This window comes from Macrotis lagotis, chromosome 1, assembly GCF_037893015.1.
Source record: "Macrotis lagotis isolate mMagLag1 chromosome 1, bilby.v1.9.chrom.fasta, whole genome shotgun sequence".
Taxonomy (NCBI): domain Eukaryota; kingdom Metazoa; phylum Chordata; class Mammalia; order Peramelemorphia; family Peramelidae; genus Macrotis; species Macrotis lagotis.
In genome coordinates this window covers 127,499,830-127,515,381 of record NC_133658.1, presented here as the reverse complement: position 1 = coordinate 127,515,381, position 15,552 = coordinate 127,499,830, and the positions used below count along the sequence as shown (strand labels likewise).

Below are 15,552 nucleotides of genomic sequence, written 5' to 3'. Positions count from 1 at the left end.
CAAGGTCCAGAATTCCCAGTCATACTTTAATGATTTACTTGCTTTGCAAACTGTAATAGCTTGAAAATATACTAAGACTTTTTTGTAACACTCTTATGTTTTAGGATCACAGTTATTCAGCACTATCCTCACTTTAGGTCTCAGTTTTCTCAACTGTAAAATGAAGGAACTCTGAGCTCATTTTAAGCTCTAGGTCTGTGATTCCATGATTTTTCTGGTAGGTGTTTGAGGGTTTGGCTATGTCTCTGTTATTTGAATTTGGTTTTGATTTGCTTGATTAGGAGAAGTGGTTTTTAATATAAAAGTAGTAATAGAATTGTGGTTTAATTAAGGACAGAGTAATTGAAAAATGCTATTTCACAAATGAGATACAGAATATTTTCTCTTTTTTTAGGCCCACCATGCTGTTCTGAAAAGGCAGACAATAATTTAAAACAGTTTAAAAGCTACTACTCAATTCCACTAAAGTTTTCCTGAAGTACTTATTCAAGCTTTGGCATGCCCTGCTAAGCTGGAAAGGCTCAAACATAGGTAGAAGACTCATTGAGTATGAAGTACCCATGCAGATTCTTTAAATGTCATTACCCCTCCCCAGAAATTCACAGAAGTTTTAAACCAATGTTTAAATATTTATTTTATTAAATTTGCATACAAACCAAGCAGTTAAGAGGAGTGAGAAAAGTTCCCACCTATTCTACTTAATTATAGGGTCAAAGAGGAATGAAAAGTATACTATATGGAAATTATGTCAAAATGATAGCAGTGGATATTAGTAGAAAGCATATGTTCAAATTCTTGAACCCCCACTGATTTAATATGGATTGTGTATACTGATTCTACGCCTTGGGCCAGTCATTTATCCTCCTGAGTCTACTTTTACTCAAACTTGGGTATCAAAATTCCTTATTGAGCCCTTCTGGCGCTTAACAAACTGAAATCTCTGGGATACCATTCTAGCTGTTGAAGTCTCTTCCTCAAGGAAAATGGAAACAGCATAATAAGGTTGTTATACTTCCATTATCATACTGATTTTAAAATCCAAATTATTTTGTTATGCAGTAGAAAAATAAGTTAATTCTCTTTTACTCCATTTCCTTCTGGGGATGCTCTATTATTCATTCTTTGTAGTTATTTTCCTGTAGCGAAGTATTGTAGCTGTTACCCATATGTTTAGAGCCAGCATGATCAGGAAACGGATAAGAACTGAAATACAAAAATAATGTTAAATGTTAACAGTTCTTTTAAATGGAAGGGGGAAAAAATCAATTATTAGACCAAACTTACATAAAATGAAATTGTGCTGAGGTGGCTGAACCATCACAAAATCATACACTCTGATCAAAATATTTACTTGGATTTGAGCTACCAGTTTAGATACAGCTCATGATCCCAAATATGGCAATAACTTGAAGTTGAAAAGATTTTTATTTTCAAGGAAGCTTAAGGAGGATCCAGTTGCTGATATTTTTTATTCTAGAGAGAACAGGTATCTTTAACAATTTCAGATAAAGGGATTTTCACTATAATGCTGGAAGGGGTCTTAAAGGTAATCAACCTCACATCAGAAAACAGACCTAGAAGTTGATATTTGTCTAGGGTAAGGAACAAAGATTCTATTCTAGGTTCTCTGATCTTAAAGCCAGCACATTACCATCCTCTGATCCTTCCCTACATATTTGAATATGTACATTCTACAAACTCAGTGGGAGGAGGAAGATGCTCTCATTCCCTTCTTTCACACTGCCCTGAGGAGGAAAAGAAGGTGGATACTAGCACAATTCCCAGGATTTAGAGCTGCAAGGAAATTGGTAGATAATCTTTTACAAAATCCTTTCATTTTACAAAAATGAAAAGGTTGTGTAGTCTGTAGCTGGCAGCATACCTTTTTTTAGTCTTGGCCATGAACATCATTATCAAAGTTCACAAAACCTTTAAGCAAGTCTTTAAGACCATGGAAAAACTGTCCCTGTTTACTTCTTTCTAAAGTGTAAAACAAACTGATGTGTGAGCTAACAAATACCAGAGAGAAACTGTTCACATGAAGAAAACACAAAACAAAACAAAAAAAAATTACAGATAAATAAAAATAAAATATATTGGGGAAAGGTAAGAGGAGAGTATGTTTCTCCTAAGTTTACTTACCCATAAGATCCTGTGTGGTCATTAAAGTTGTTATTACTCTTGCTATAATTTAAAATAATCAATGTTAATATTTTTATAATAATTTACAAATCATGTTAATTTGCTAAAAGAGAATCTGGTTAAAATTAAGTCACAGAATGTTAAATCTGAAAAGAGTATCAGAGATAATGTAGTCTGAACTGTTTCCCCACCTTCCTCACCCCACCAATTTTTTAGAAGATAAAACTGTTGTTAAAATTTTAACAGCAGATAACATTGCAATCTCTTGGTGAGCTTTAAACCTGAAGGATTAATGTAAGAATATAGATTATCTCTGTTTTAGCTAAAAAGTGGCAGAGATGAGGTCTGAATGTAGGGCTTCCTGATTCCCAGTCCCACGGATGCCTTCCTCTCAGAGAATAGGGGTCTGGGACAAGGTAGCATACTGGATAGAGTAATACCAACAAATTATCTTTGCTTACTCTTTTGGTATAATGACACTGGAAATTTTCTGTTTCTCAATCCTGACATTGATTAAAGTCTAATCCATCAAAACTAGAAAAGAAATTATGAAATAGCTAGTCCAGGATCTCTGAAAGAGTACTCATTTACTTCTCCAAAGAGAAAATTAGCTGAGGAAATTTTGGAACCAAAGATGCCTTGAAGAGGACCAGGTAAGCATCTGAACTGGAGTTAAATGAAGGAGGGCTGGGCCAAGTCACCACTTTCTTTCTTCTTTGGTGTCACCTGGTTCTAGTGGCAAGATTAGGGTGACTGGAGGTGCAAAAGGTAAAACTATGCCTTTAATAACTATCTATGTTAGGGAGCACTGGCAAATCACTTAACCCTCCCAGTTTTTTTGATCTATAAATAGCAGGGTTGTTATGAGGATCAATTAATACTTTTCAAAGCATTTTCATATATATTTATTTAATATAACTTTCACATTCTATATTACATACATAGTTTTTAATTATATTTAATAGTGTATGTTTTTAATTGGATTTGAGCAAGGAGGTGCTATGCAGAGGCATCAAGCTTCACTTTCTTCTCCAGAGCTATCTATGTCTGGTGGGAATCTATATGAATCAGGACAATTGGAGATAGCCCAGATGTGAGACAATCAAGATTAAATAACAACTAGTGAGTGTGAGGCTGGATTTGAACTCAGATTATCCTGGTGCTCTATTCACCTAACAGTACATTGCTCTTCCCTCCCCTCCCCTTTCCTTACTTGCACATGTATATGCAGACATGCTCCAAGTCAGGGCACTCACTGTACCAGAATCCTTTGCCTCCCACAGGTACTGGAGCTGGGCAAATTTGCTAGCAGCGCTAATAAAAGTACACAAATTCTGTTCCAGAGAAAAGGGGAAAGAGTCAAAGTCAAGATCTAGTTTATTGCCAGAATCTAACTAAGCATGCCTTCAAAAGAAAGGCAAATTGTGTGAGGTCAGAGCCTCCGTGTAGTTTAATCTATTGGAAAATAAAAACAGACACATTGGAATATTTCATTCTTTGTTTCCCTAGTGTTGACGTCTGGCCCTATATTCACAGGGCAGAATGTGATACATAACCCTAACTGGTCAAGGCAACTGGGTCTTTTTTAGCAAGGCATGAGAAAATTTAGAAAGCATAGGCTTAATTACTGTAATAATCAATTCTCCCCTCTTACTCAACTGGATGTCTTAGTTACATGTGGTATCATTTTTGCATCATGACTTATAAAGTTAATCTAAAGGTCTTCCATGTTCTTTAATGCAGGCATACTGCTGCCCTGTCACAAAATTATTAATAAGTGACAATAAGTATTATTAAACAAAGTCTACTTTTCAAGTGGTTCCAAAGGTCCACACAATAGTAGGCAAACTTGTCAACAAACAGACTAAGAGTCTGAGGTATAACTGGGGATGGGGGTAATGTTATCATTTTAGTGTCCCTTTTCTTCTAGGGTTGAGACAAAATGTTTTTCCACAGGTAAATTGCCAAACTGTCACAAAACATTTTTGCTAATCTTAGTTCACCTTGGTCTTGGTCTAGTGGACAGAATATTAGGTTTAGAACTGAAAGATATGGGTTAGTGATTTGCTCTGACATGCTTATCTGTTAGGGATAATAATTTTGCACTACTCACAAAGTTGTGAGGAAAATTACTTTATAGACCTATTTAATGGCTGCAAACCAGGTAAACCATGTTTTTTGATTGGGGAACTGAGGAACAAACTGTGGTAAATAAATATAATCAGACCAGAAGAAATGAGAAATGTAAAAAACTCAAAAGAAATGAGAGAAGACTTTTATAAGGCCCAGCAGCAAATGCAATTATTCCTTCCACATCTCAGCAATCTGGAAAATCTGCCTAAAATTTTTTGACCCTCCCTTCTTTCCAGAAAAGTCTGAATTATTATCAAAAAGGTAAAATGTTATTTTACAATGCCATACATATATTTTATGTACTTTTTCTTGTGTTTGTTAGCCTTCACATGTCATCTACAGCTCCGACAAAACTGCTCCCAAAATTCCCATTTAATTTTTTATGCCAACCCCAAAATATATCAAAATTGCATTGAGGGAAAGAAATAATTATAACAGCTTCAAGTTCTGCTTTGGGCACATACATGGTGTGACCATGCCTGGATTGTAACTTGTACTTCTCACTCCTGCCTTTGAGGACACTTCTTGAGACCTTGAGAATCAACTACTCTCTATATAAGACCTGTCCTGATTCTCCCTGACAGTGCCTCCCCTCAAAAGAATTACCTTATGTGAGTTGTTTTATACACACAGAGTTTTGCCCATGTGTGCATGTGCATGCATGCACACGTGTACACACACACACACACAAACACCCCTGGTACATATTGGTGCTGATTAATTAACTTCCCATCAACTCTCACCAGTTCTCAAAACACAGGCAAGTTATTAATACTGATGAAATCACAGTTTTATACCAAAATGTGTGTGTGTGGGGGGGGGAGTTAGGAAGATATGATGTAAATGTGAAGAAAACACAAAACAATATCCACACCAGTTACAAATGCAGTAAGAGCAACAAAGCTCAGTTAAAGACCAAGAGAATAATTTTATATCCTGTAAAAATTTACAGGATATATTTATATATATATATATATATATATATATATATATAAAATAAAATTTTCAATTTCACATAAATGATCTTATGTTTTCCTCTTGTTTGTGTGTTTCAATATTTATTTTACTGTGATAGATCTTAAGTATAATTTTTAACATTTATTTTAGCAGTTGACTGCCCATAAAAGTGAGTGTGAAAATACATATTATGATGACACTTTCCAATCCATTTGTTTAAAATAAAATATTCTAAGATTTGAAGAATTGAAAATGTAGTATACAAGAATAAAGTTTTGAAATGGTGACCAATCCATAAAAACAAAGGTTGACCCATAATAAGTTCTGATGACAGTTTGTTTTAATTCTGTGATGCTTTGAAAACATTACAAGTAAAAAAAATGGAAACATTTGGCAAAAAGATTTTAATTCAAAAACAATAATTCCTAGCATCTATATAGAACTTGATATTTTTTAATATTCATTACTTTACAGTGATGATTGATTATAGTGATGTTTGCCCTTCACTGTAAGACCATGACATCAAGTGAATTGGATTTGAGTGAGGGGGTGCTGTGAGTCACCAGCCTCACCGGCTCTGGACATAAGGCATTCAGGGATGTTAAGTGGTCTTGGGATCACATAACATCAAGTGTAGCCAAGTATCTGAGACAAGATCAACTCAGGTCCTTTTGACTAGGGCTGATGATCTTTACCTTTATGTTCAATAAATGATAATGACAACAAAGGTGTGAGATACACATTTTCACTGAAAGATAGAAAAACTTACCATTGCCAAGTCTATAATCCACTTTTGAAGAGTCAAGAGGTACCATCCCCCCAGAAATCTGTCAGAGTGTTAAATCACATAACAGTATATGGTTTGTGACAGCATCATGTGACTGATGTTGAATAAACAATAATCAAATCACTTCTTGCCACTGGAAAGGGCATGACAATTTACTGCCCAATGATTGGACAATCGCTATGACTACATTGACAGAACTTTCCTTCTCCCCCCAAGGCTATCTCAATATGGATTCTATTATGTATATCAGTGTGAATAAATAAATGGGGATAGGGAACCTTTATTGAGCTATTTTTCAAGCACTGTTCTAAGGTTTATAATAATATCTTCAAGGATTCTTTCCCCTTGAAGATTACCTTAGGACAGCTAGGTGGTGCAGTGGATAGAGCACCGGCCCTGGAGTCAGGAGTACCTGAGTTCAAATTCAGCCTCAGACACTTAATAATTACCTATCTGTGTGGCCTTGGACAAGCCACTTAACCCCAATGCCTAGCAAAAACTAAAAAAAAAAAAATTACCTTGTATCTGCTTTGTATCTTTCCTGTTCATATCTATTTCTGTGCTCCCCCTTCAAAATATAAACTCCTTGTGGGTCTGGGCTAATTTTGATTTTGTATCCCTAACACATAAGTACTTAGCCAACCTAGATATTCCAATACAAAATTTTTGCTTTTCCAAAACCAAAATAAAGCCCAGTGATTATCTGTTTCTAATACTTTCCTGAAATATAAAGTCCATATGAGGAACAGGAAAGGAGTATGGGACTCTGAAGTCAGAAGTCAAATGCTGCCTTTGATTATTCCCCACCTGTGCATTCTCTCTTGGGCAAGTAGGTCAGTCTTCTCAACTGGAAAATGGGGAATGACAGTGGAATAATGGCCTCTGAGTTCCCTTCTAGCTCCAGAGCTATAACCCTATAATCTCCAACTGGATTATAAACTCTGTGTGTAAAATAATCTCATAGAGAGGAAGGTTAGCTCTTTCTCCAATAAAATAAATGTTAGGACAAAGTTATGACAAAGAGTTCCCTAAAAAAATACAACCATATCAGCCACATGAAAGAATGTTTCAAAAGCACTAAGAGAGACATAAAACATAACTGAGGTTTTACCTCAAACCCAGAAAATTGGTGAAGGTAACAACCTTTGATGCTGGGGTGGGAGAGGGGATTGTGAAAAGATAGGCTCACTCATGCATTGTTGATGGAGCTGTGAGTTGGTAAAGCCATTCTGGCAATTTCTTAATTCTGCAAAAGAAAGTGACTAGTATGTCCTTACCCAGGGATTCCATTGTTAAGCATATACTCTATGGAAGATAAATGACAAAAAGGTCTCATAAAACATTAAAATATTTATGGCAGGTTTTTTGTAATAACAAAAGAAATGGAAATAAAGTAGATGCCTAAGCAGTTATGCATGAATGTGATAGAATTTTTCTGTGCTATATAAGAAATATTAATCTAGGGGAAATAAGGAAAAAAAAGACTTAAATGAACCAATAAAAGATGATAAACCAGATCCAGGAAAGCTATATTTTATCAGGACTAGATCTTTTATATATACTCATCTTTCAGATACTTAAAGAGAGCTAAAATCTTTTTTTCCAGGCTAAACAACTCAGTTCTTTCATTGAATTCTCCTGAGGCCCTTTTACCATTCTAGCCACCTTCCCTCTGAACATGTCCTAGCCTATAAATGTCCTTCCTAAAAGGCATCACCCAATATTAATATGCCCAGGGCAGTATTCAAACCATTTTCCCTGTCCTTTACACAGTGACAACTTTGTTTTTCCTATGCAGCCCATGAAACAGTTTAAACTAGGGAAAGGCCTGGTTTAGCCAGGAGTCCACAAACTTTGATAATTGCTTAATTCAGTCATTTTTCAGACATGTCTGATTTTTTATGATCCCTTTTGGGGTTTTCTTGGTAAAGATGTTAGAGTAGTTTGCCATTTCCTTCTCTCATTTTATAGTTGAGGAAATTGAAGGAAATGGTAAAATAACTTTCCAATGGTCACAGTGTTTGAGGCCTCATTTGAATTTAGGTCTTCCTGACTTCCTGAGTCAGGTTCAGCACTCTATCCACTGTGTCACCAAGCTGTCCCTTTCATAGCTGTATTTCAATATATTCAGCTTCCTTTATAATCCTTATTTTTTGTATTTTAAAACATTATTCTTAAAAGTTTCATAAATTTCATTAATCTACTCAAGGAGTATTATGACAAATAATAAGAACCTCTGTTCTAAACTAATAAAGCCTTAAATACTGTTTTTAATAATGAGTGATCTTTCACTAGGATTTATGCAGAAATCTCAAGGCAAGACAAGTAACTCATGAAATCATTTTGGGAATTATGGCATAAGAGGTTGCCATTTCTTCTTGAGCTAGAAAGATCCACTTTTATGGTATGAAATCAGGGAACTTGAGGCACTGCATAATGTGCATTTTTTTCTCTATCAACGTCATCCTGAACATTCACTACCAGCTTCTTAGTTCTGATACCTAAGAGATCCAAGCAAACTCCAGGCAACTATTCATGTTATTAACATATTGGGATTTTGACTTCTTGAAGATACCAAAAGGATACATGGCAATATATGGGATGGCTTTCTTCATGCTTCCATTATAATGAAAAACACAAAGCAAGAGGGCAATATCTGAAAGAGAAATATTTATAGTGGTAAGAGAGGAATATGTAAAATAGAAGGCAGCAATGAGAAAAGCAGAGTGTCCTAGTGAAATCAAAAGACCTGGGATGATTCTCAGCTCCAACACATACTAGTTGTGTGACCCAGAAGAAGATTCCAATGACCCCAGCAGTTCTTTAAAACTAGTTTGCAGAGCGGGGGCCATTCTGAATTTTTAGCAGAAGTTTTCGCCCAGGGAATCCTTTTTACCAATGAAATCCTAGAACTAGTCTGACCCCCACCCCTCCCAAAGATGATGATTACCTTGTGCAATGATGATTGGGTACTCCAAGTAGGTCAGTAGAGGGTAACTGTAATAACTCTGGTACCGTAAAAATACAAGGAATCTGAGTGGGGAAAAAAAGGCATGGATTCTGTTAAGAACAGACTTTTTTAGAATTGACGGAAAAAAATAAAAATCATCAGTAGAACCTCTGTGAGAAGACTTAAGGCTAAGAAGAAAAGTAATCATTCAGTTTTTAAATGACTAGTTACATGCAAGGCTCTGAGTTTGTTTTATTTTTATCATATGGAGCCACAAAGAATTCCAAAAGATTCAATGAAGTTTTAAGCTACTTTGGGGACATTTTGTATATGTAAATTGTATAAGCAATCACCCCACAATTCCAGGGGAAAAGTAAGCCATGAGTAATGCAGTTCTCTTTTGACTATGTAAAGACACAGTCTCCCTCCTATTCTCCCAAACTGGAGGTGCAGTGGCCAGAAGCTGCAGAAACTTTGACCTGCTCTATTTCCAACCTGGGACAGTTTGTCCCTCCTTAAGCAGCTTAGTGTGATACCCTGAGCACCAGGGGCTCATCATCCTCAGACATCATCCTTTAGTATTACTGCAGCTTGGAAACCTCAAAATCCAGTGGACCACTAGCCTCAACCACCTTAGATTCAGGGACTTCTGATGAGAAGTACAAGTCCAGTTTATTAAGAACCACTGATGTGCCAGACTAGAGCAGTAGATGTTGCAGTATAATCAGTTCAAGGCATCTGAAGAAGGTCCAAAAAGAAATGTAATGACTCAATAGTCTTCTGTTGAGTAATGACTCAATTCATCTTCCTGCATTCAAATCTGACCTTAGATACTGGCTCTGTGAACCTGGGCATACCATTTAACCCTGTTGTCTCAGTTTCCTCATATGGAAAATGAGCTGGAGAAGGAAATGGCAAACCACTCCTATATCTTGGCCAAGAAAACCCCAAATGCAGTCTTGAAGAGTCAGGCACAACTGAACAACAAGAAGATACCAGTCTCTGTGCCCTGGAGATACAAAAACAAGGATAAAAATGGTCCTGACCCTATAGGAACTTACACTCTCCAAGTACTGAACATTCTGTTTTAAAGCATCATCCCATAAATGCAGCCAAGGAATACCTAAGTTTCAAGGAGAAAGACTAAACTTTTGAGATATGGCTTTTGCTCATCTCATTCCCTATAATTTTTAAGAGTATAAAGGAGTCCTGAGACCAAAAAATTTGAGAGTTGTTGCTCTAAAATATGCAGCCTAGGGGGCAGCTAGGTGGCGTAGTGGATAAAGCACCGGCCTTGGAGTCAGGAGTACCTGGGTTCAAATCCGGTCTCAGACACTTAATAATTACCTAGCTGTGTGGCCTTGGGCAAGCCACTTAACCCCATTTGCCTTGCAAAAACCTAAAAAAAAAAATAAAATAAAATATGCAGCCTCTCAGATTCCAGTTCTCTCACTGATATTTTGTTTCTGGTTACAAGTTTTTGTTGCACAGTTGTTTCTGTCCTGTCTGACTCTGTGACCTCATTGGGGTTTTCTTGGTCAAGATACTGGAATGGTTTGCCACTTCTTTCTCCAGCTCATTTTACAGATGAGGAAACTGAGGTCAACAGGATTAAGTGACTTGCTCAAAGTCTCACAGCTAATAAGTATGTAAGGTCAGACCAAAACGCAGGAAGATGAGTCTTCCTGTCCAGGTCCTGACTTTATGCATTATAACACCACCTAGCTATTCTTAGCTTACAAGTTAGAACTTTGCAAAGGATCATAAATTTAGAATTGAAAGGGATCTTTGAAATCAAGTCTAACATCATTTTACAGAGAAGGAAACTGAGGTTTAGAATATATAACTTGTCCAAAGCAATTTATTATCTTCCTATTATCCTGGCAAAGCTGGGATTTGAACCCAGTCTTCTGATTCTAGATCCAGGGTTTTTTCTGGAGGACTGCAGATATCACCCTATCTCAGAGCTTGTAAGAAAATCAAACTGAAGGGTGACTAGGTGGTCGCAGTGGATAGAGCACCAGCCTTGGAGTCAGGAGTACCTGAGTTCAAATCTGGCCTCAAACACTTAATAATTACCAAGCTGTGTGGCCTTGGCCAAGCAACTTAACACTATTGCCTTGCAAAAACCTAAAAAAAAAAAAAATCAAACTCAAAAATTTCCCTAATGTTTGTCCCTAAGTAATTCAGAGCATTTATCTCATTACTTTTATAATAACAATCTGTAATTTTCCAAACTATGAAAAGGCAATAACGTCTTTTTATAATGAACTTATAAAAAGAAAACAAAAAAGTCTTATTAAGTTGTGTCATCCTGGTATCTTATATCAAGAATAGACTGAGGGCTATATCTCCACCTGGGAGGAAGATTCTCATAACTCTTGAGAATTGTAACTCTATTAGAAGGAATATACTTAGCTGGAAGGAATGGGTATCCATGACATATCTATGACTTTTATATCTCATTAAAAAAGGGGGGACAGTAAAGAGATGGGAGGAAAGATAAAATTGAAGGGGGTAAATACAACACATGAAGAGGTGCAAAGGACCTTGCAATAGAAGAGAAGGGAGGAGATGAGAATCAGCTGAATCTTACTCTCATTAGATTTGTCTCAAAGAGGGCTTAACACACACTCAGTTGAGTTTGGAAATTTGTCTTATCTTTCAAGAATTAAGAGGAGGAAAGGGTGAGGAGGAAAGGTGGGACTGACAGAAGGAAGGGAAAGAAAAAGAGGGAAAGGGAAAGGGGAAAGAAAAGGGAAGGGTTTGGATAGAAAAGGGTAATCACACTGAAGGAGCAAAATCCTGGGAAACAGGAATAAGGTAAAAAAGGGGGGAAATGGGCAAGCCACTTAACCCCATTGCCTTGCAAAAAAAAGGGGGGGTACAAACAAAGAGAAGATAGCATAGAGGGCAATAAGCTAGTAATTATAACTTTGAATATGAATGGGATGAACTCTCCAATAAAACAGAAGCAGATAGAAGAGTAGATTAAAAACCAGAATCTTACAGTATGCTGCTTACAAGAAAAACATTTGAAGCAGAGAGAGATACATACAGAATAAAGGTAAAAGGCTGGAGCAGAATATGTCATGCTTCAGCTGAAGTGAAAAAAAAGCAGACAATGCAGCAGCAAAAATAGATCTCATTAAAAGAGATAAGAAAGGGAAAAAAAGATAAGGAAGGAAACTGTATCTTCCTAAAAGGTAGATAATGAAGTAATTTCAATACTAAATATGTATGCAGCAAGTGGTATAGCATCCTATTCTTAAAGAAGTTGAATGAGTTGAATGAGTTACAGGAAGAGCAAAATTCTCTCTCTCAGAAGGTAAATAGAATGTTAGAAAATTTAGACATGATAGACTTTTGGAGAAAATTGAATGGAGATAGAAAGGAATATATACCTTTTTTTCTGCAGTAGCTGGCACCTACACAAAAAATGATCATATTAGGGCATAAAAACCTCATAATCAAATGCAGAAAGAAAAAAAATTTGGATATATCATTTTCTGGCCATGGTGCAATAAAAGTCACATGCAATAAAGGGCCATAGCAAGGTAGACCTAAAACTAATTGTAAAGAATGAGTGGCTCAGGGGTAGCTAGGTGGCACAGTGGATAGAGCACTGGCCCTGGAGTCAGGAGTACCTGAGTTCAAATCCAGCCTCAGATACTTAATAATTACCTAGCTGTGTGGCCTTGGGCAAGCCACTTAACCCCATTTGCCTTGCAAAATCCTAAAAAAAAATAATGAGTGGATCAAACTACAAATCATAGAATTGATGACTTCATCCAAGACAATGACAACAATAAAACAACATACCAAAACAAACCAAAGCATTTATTAGAGGACATATTATATCTCTAAATGCTTATATGAAAAAAATGGAGAAAAAAGGAAATCAATGAACTCAGCATGCAACTAAAAAAGTTTGAGAAAGAACAAATTAAAAATCCCCAATTAAATAGCAAATTAGAAATTCTGAAAATTAAAGGAGAAATTAATAAAATCAAAAGCAAGAAAACTATTGAACTAATAAATAAAACCAGGAGTTAAGTTGGTTTTATGAAAAAAAACAATAAAAATATATAAACCTTTAGTTAATTTGATTAAAAAAAGAAAACCAAATTACTAGTATTAAAAATGAAAAGTAAACTCACCACCAATAAGGAGGAAATTAAAGTAATAATTTGGGAAATATTTTGCCTAAGTATATGCCAATAAATTTGATAATCTAGGTGAAATGGTTGAATAGTTACAAAAATATAAATTGCCCAATTTAAAAGAAGAGGAAATTAAATACTTAAATATGCCTATCTCAGAAAAAGAAATTCAACAAGTCATTAATGAACCCTAAGAAAAAAATCTGTGGTGTCTGATGGATTCACAAGTGAATTCTATCAAACATTCAAGGAACAATTGGTTCCAATTCTATATAAACTATTTGAAAAAACAAGTAAAGATGGAACTCTGACTAATTCCTTCTATGACACCAATATGGTGCTGATACCTAAAACAAGAAGAGTCAAAACAGAGAAAAAAAAATTATAGACCAAATTCCATAACAAATATGAATGCAAAAATTTTAAATAAAATATTAGCAAAGTGATTACAGCAAGTTATCACTAGGATAATCCATTATGACCAAGTACAATTTATTCCAGGAATGCAGGTTTGATTCAATATTAGGAAAACTATCAGCATAATTGCCTATCAATAACAAACCTAACAGAAATCATGGTTATCTCACTAGATGCTGAAGAAGCCTTTAACAAAATACAGCACCCATTCCTACTAAAAACACTAGAGAGCATAGGAATAAATGGATACTTCCTTAAAATGATCTATCTGAAACCATCAGCAAGCATTATGTGCAATGGAGATAAGCTAGAATCATTCCCAATATGATCAGGGATAAAACAAGGATGCCTGGGGCGGCTAGGTGGTGCAGTAGATAAAGCATGGGCCCTGGAGTCAGGAGTAGCTGGGTGCAAATCTGGTCTCAGACACTTAATATTACCTAGCTGTGTGGCCTTGGGCAAACCACTTAACCCCATTTGCCTTGCAAAAAAAAAAAACTTAAAAAAAACCAACAAGGATGCCTGTAATCACCACCATTATTCAATATTGTATTAGAAATGTTAGCTTTAGCAATAAGAAAAAGAAATTGAAGGAATTAGAATCTGCAATGAAAAAATAAACCTCTCACTCTGCAGAAGATACGATGACATACCCAGAGAACTCTAATCATCTAAAAAACTCCTGGAAACAATTAGCAACTTTAGCAAAGTCGTAGGACATAAATCCTCAGGATTTCTACATGTTACTAACAAGATACAGCAGTAAGAGATAGGAAAAAGTAATCCCATTTAAAATAATTTCAGACAACATAAAATACTGGAGTCTACCTACCAAGGCAGACTCAGAAACTCTATGAAAACAACTATAAAACACTTCTCACACAGATAAAATCAAACCTAAATAACTGGGCAAATATCAACTGTCCATGGATAGGCTGGGCTAATATAAATGTGACACAATTTTGCCTAAATTAAGCTACTTATTTAGTGTCATACCAATTAAACTTCCAAAAAATTATTTTAGTGAGGTAGAAAAACTAGTATCTAAATTCATATGGAGGAACAAAAAGTCAGGAATATCAAGAGATTTAACCAAAAAATACAAAAGAAGGTAGCTTAGCCATACCAAATCTAAAATTATATTATAAAGCATAAGTTATAAAAACTCTGTGGTATTGGCTAAGAAATAGAGAGATGGATCAGTGGAATAGATTAGATGCAAAAGAGACTGCAGAAATTATATAGTAATCTATTGTTTAATAAACTCAAAGACTCCAGCTTCTTGGATAAAAACTCACTCTTCAATAAAAACTACTAGGAAAACTGGAAGATGGTATGGCAGAAACTAGGATTACATCAACATCTCACACTCTATACCAAGATAACATCAAAATGGGTGTAGAACTTAGACATAAAAGCCAATATTATAAGCAAATTAGGAGAACAAGGAATAGTTTACCCATCAGATCTATGGAAAGGGGAGCAGTTTATGACCAAAGAAGAGATGGAGAACATTATAAAAAACAAACTGGATGTTTTTGATTACATTGTGCTTTTGCATAAACAAAACCATTGTAACCAAGATCAAAAGGAATGTAGTAAATTGAGAAACAATTTTTACAACTAGTGTTTCTGACAAAGGACTCATTTCTAATATACATAGAGAACTGAGTCAAATTTATAAAAGAAAACAAGTCATTTCCCAATTGAGAAATGGTCAAAGGCAATTATTGGATGAGGAAATCAATGCTATCTATGTCATATGAAAAATTACTCTAAATCATTATTGATTACAGAAATACAAATTAAACCATCTATGAGGTACCACTTCCCACCTCTCAGATTAGTCAATATGACCAAAAAGGATAATGATCAATGTTGGAGGAGATATGGGAAATCTGGGACACTAAGGCATTGTTGATGGAGCTATGAATTGATGCAACCTTTCTGGAGAGCAATTTGGAATTATTGCCAAAGGGCAACAAAACTATGCATAACCTTTG

General features: G+C 35.6%; 1 protein-coding gene across 1 annotated transcript in view; it reads right to left on the bottom strand.

Moving 5' to 3' along the window:
• Positions 1-619: 619 nt before the first annotated feature.
• The window catches only part of LOC141502785 (solute carrier family 66 member 3-like), a 31,919-nt gene continuing 16,986 nt past the window's right edge, over positions 620-15,552 (bottom strand). Inside the window, exons 2-7 of the mRNA XM_074207724.1 lie at positions 8,970-9,052; positions 8,606-8,675; positions 6,002-6,059; positions 3,356-3,476; positions 2,143-2,184; positions 620-1,203 (exon numbers count right to left, since the gene is read on the bottom strand). Of these exons, the coding sequence (XP_074063825.1) occupies positions 1,112-1,203; positions 2,143-2,184; positions 3,356-3,476; positions 6,002-6,059; positions 8,606-8,675; positions 8,970-9,052 (466 nt within the window). The 3' untranslated portion in view covers positions 620-1,111. The remainder of the gene's footprint in view (positions 1,204-2,142; positions 2,185-3,355; positions 3,477-6,001; positions 6,060-8,605; positions 8,676-8,969; positions 9,053-15,552) is intronic.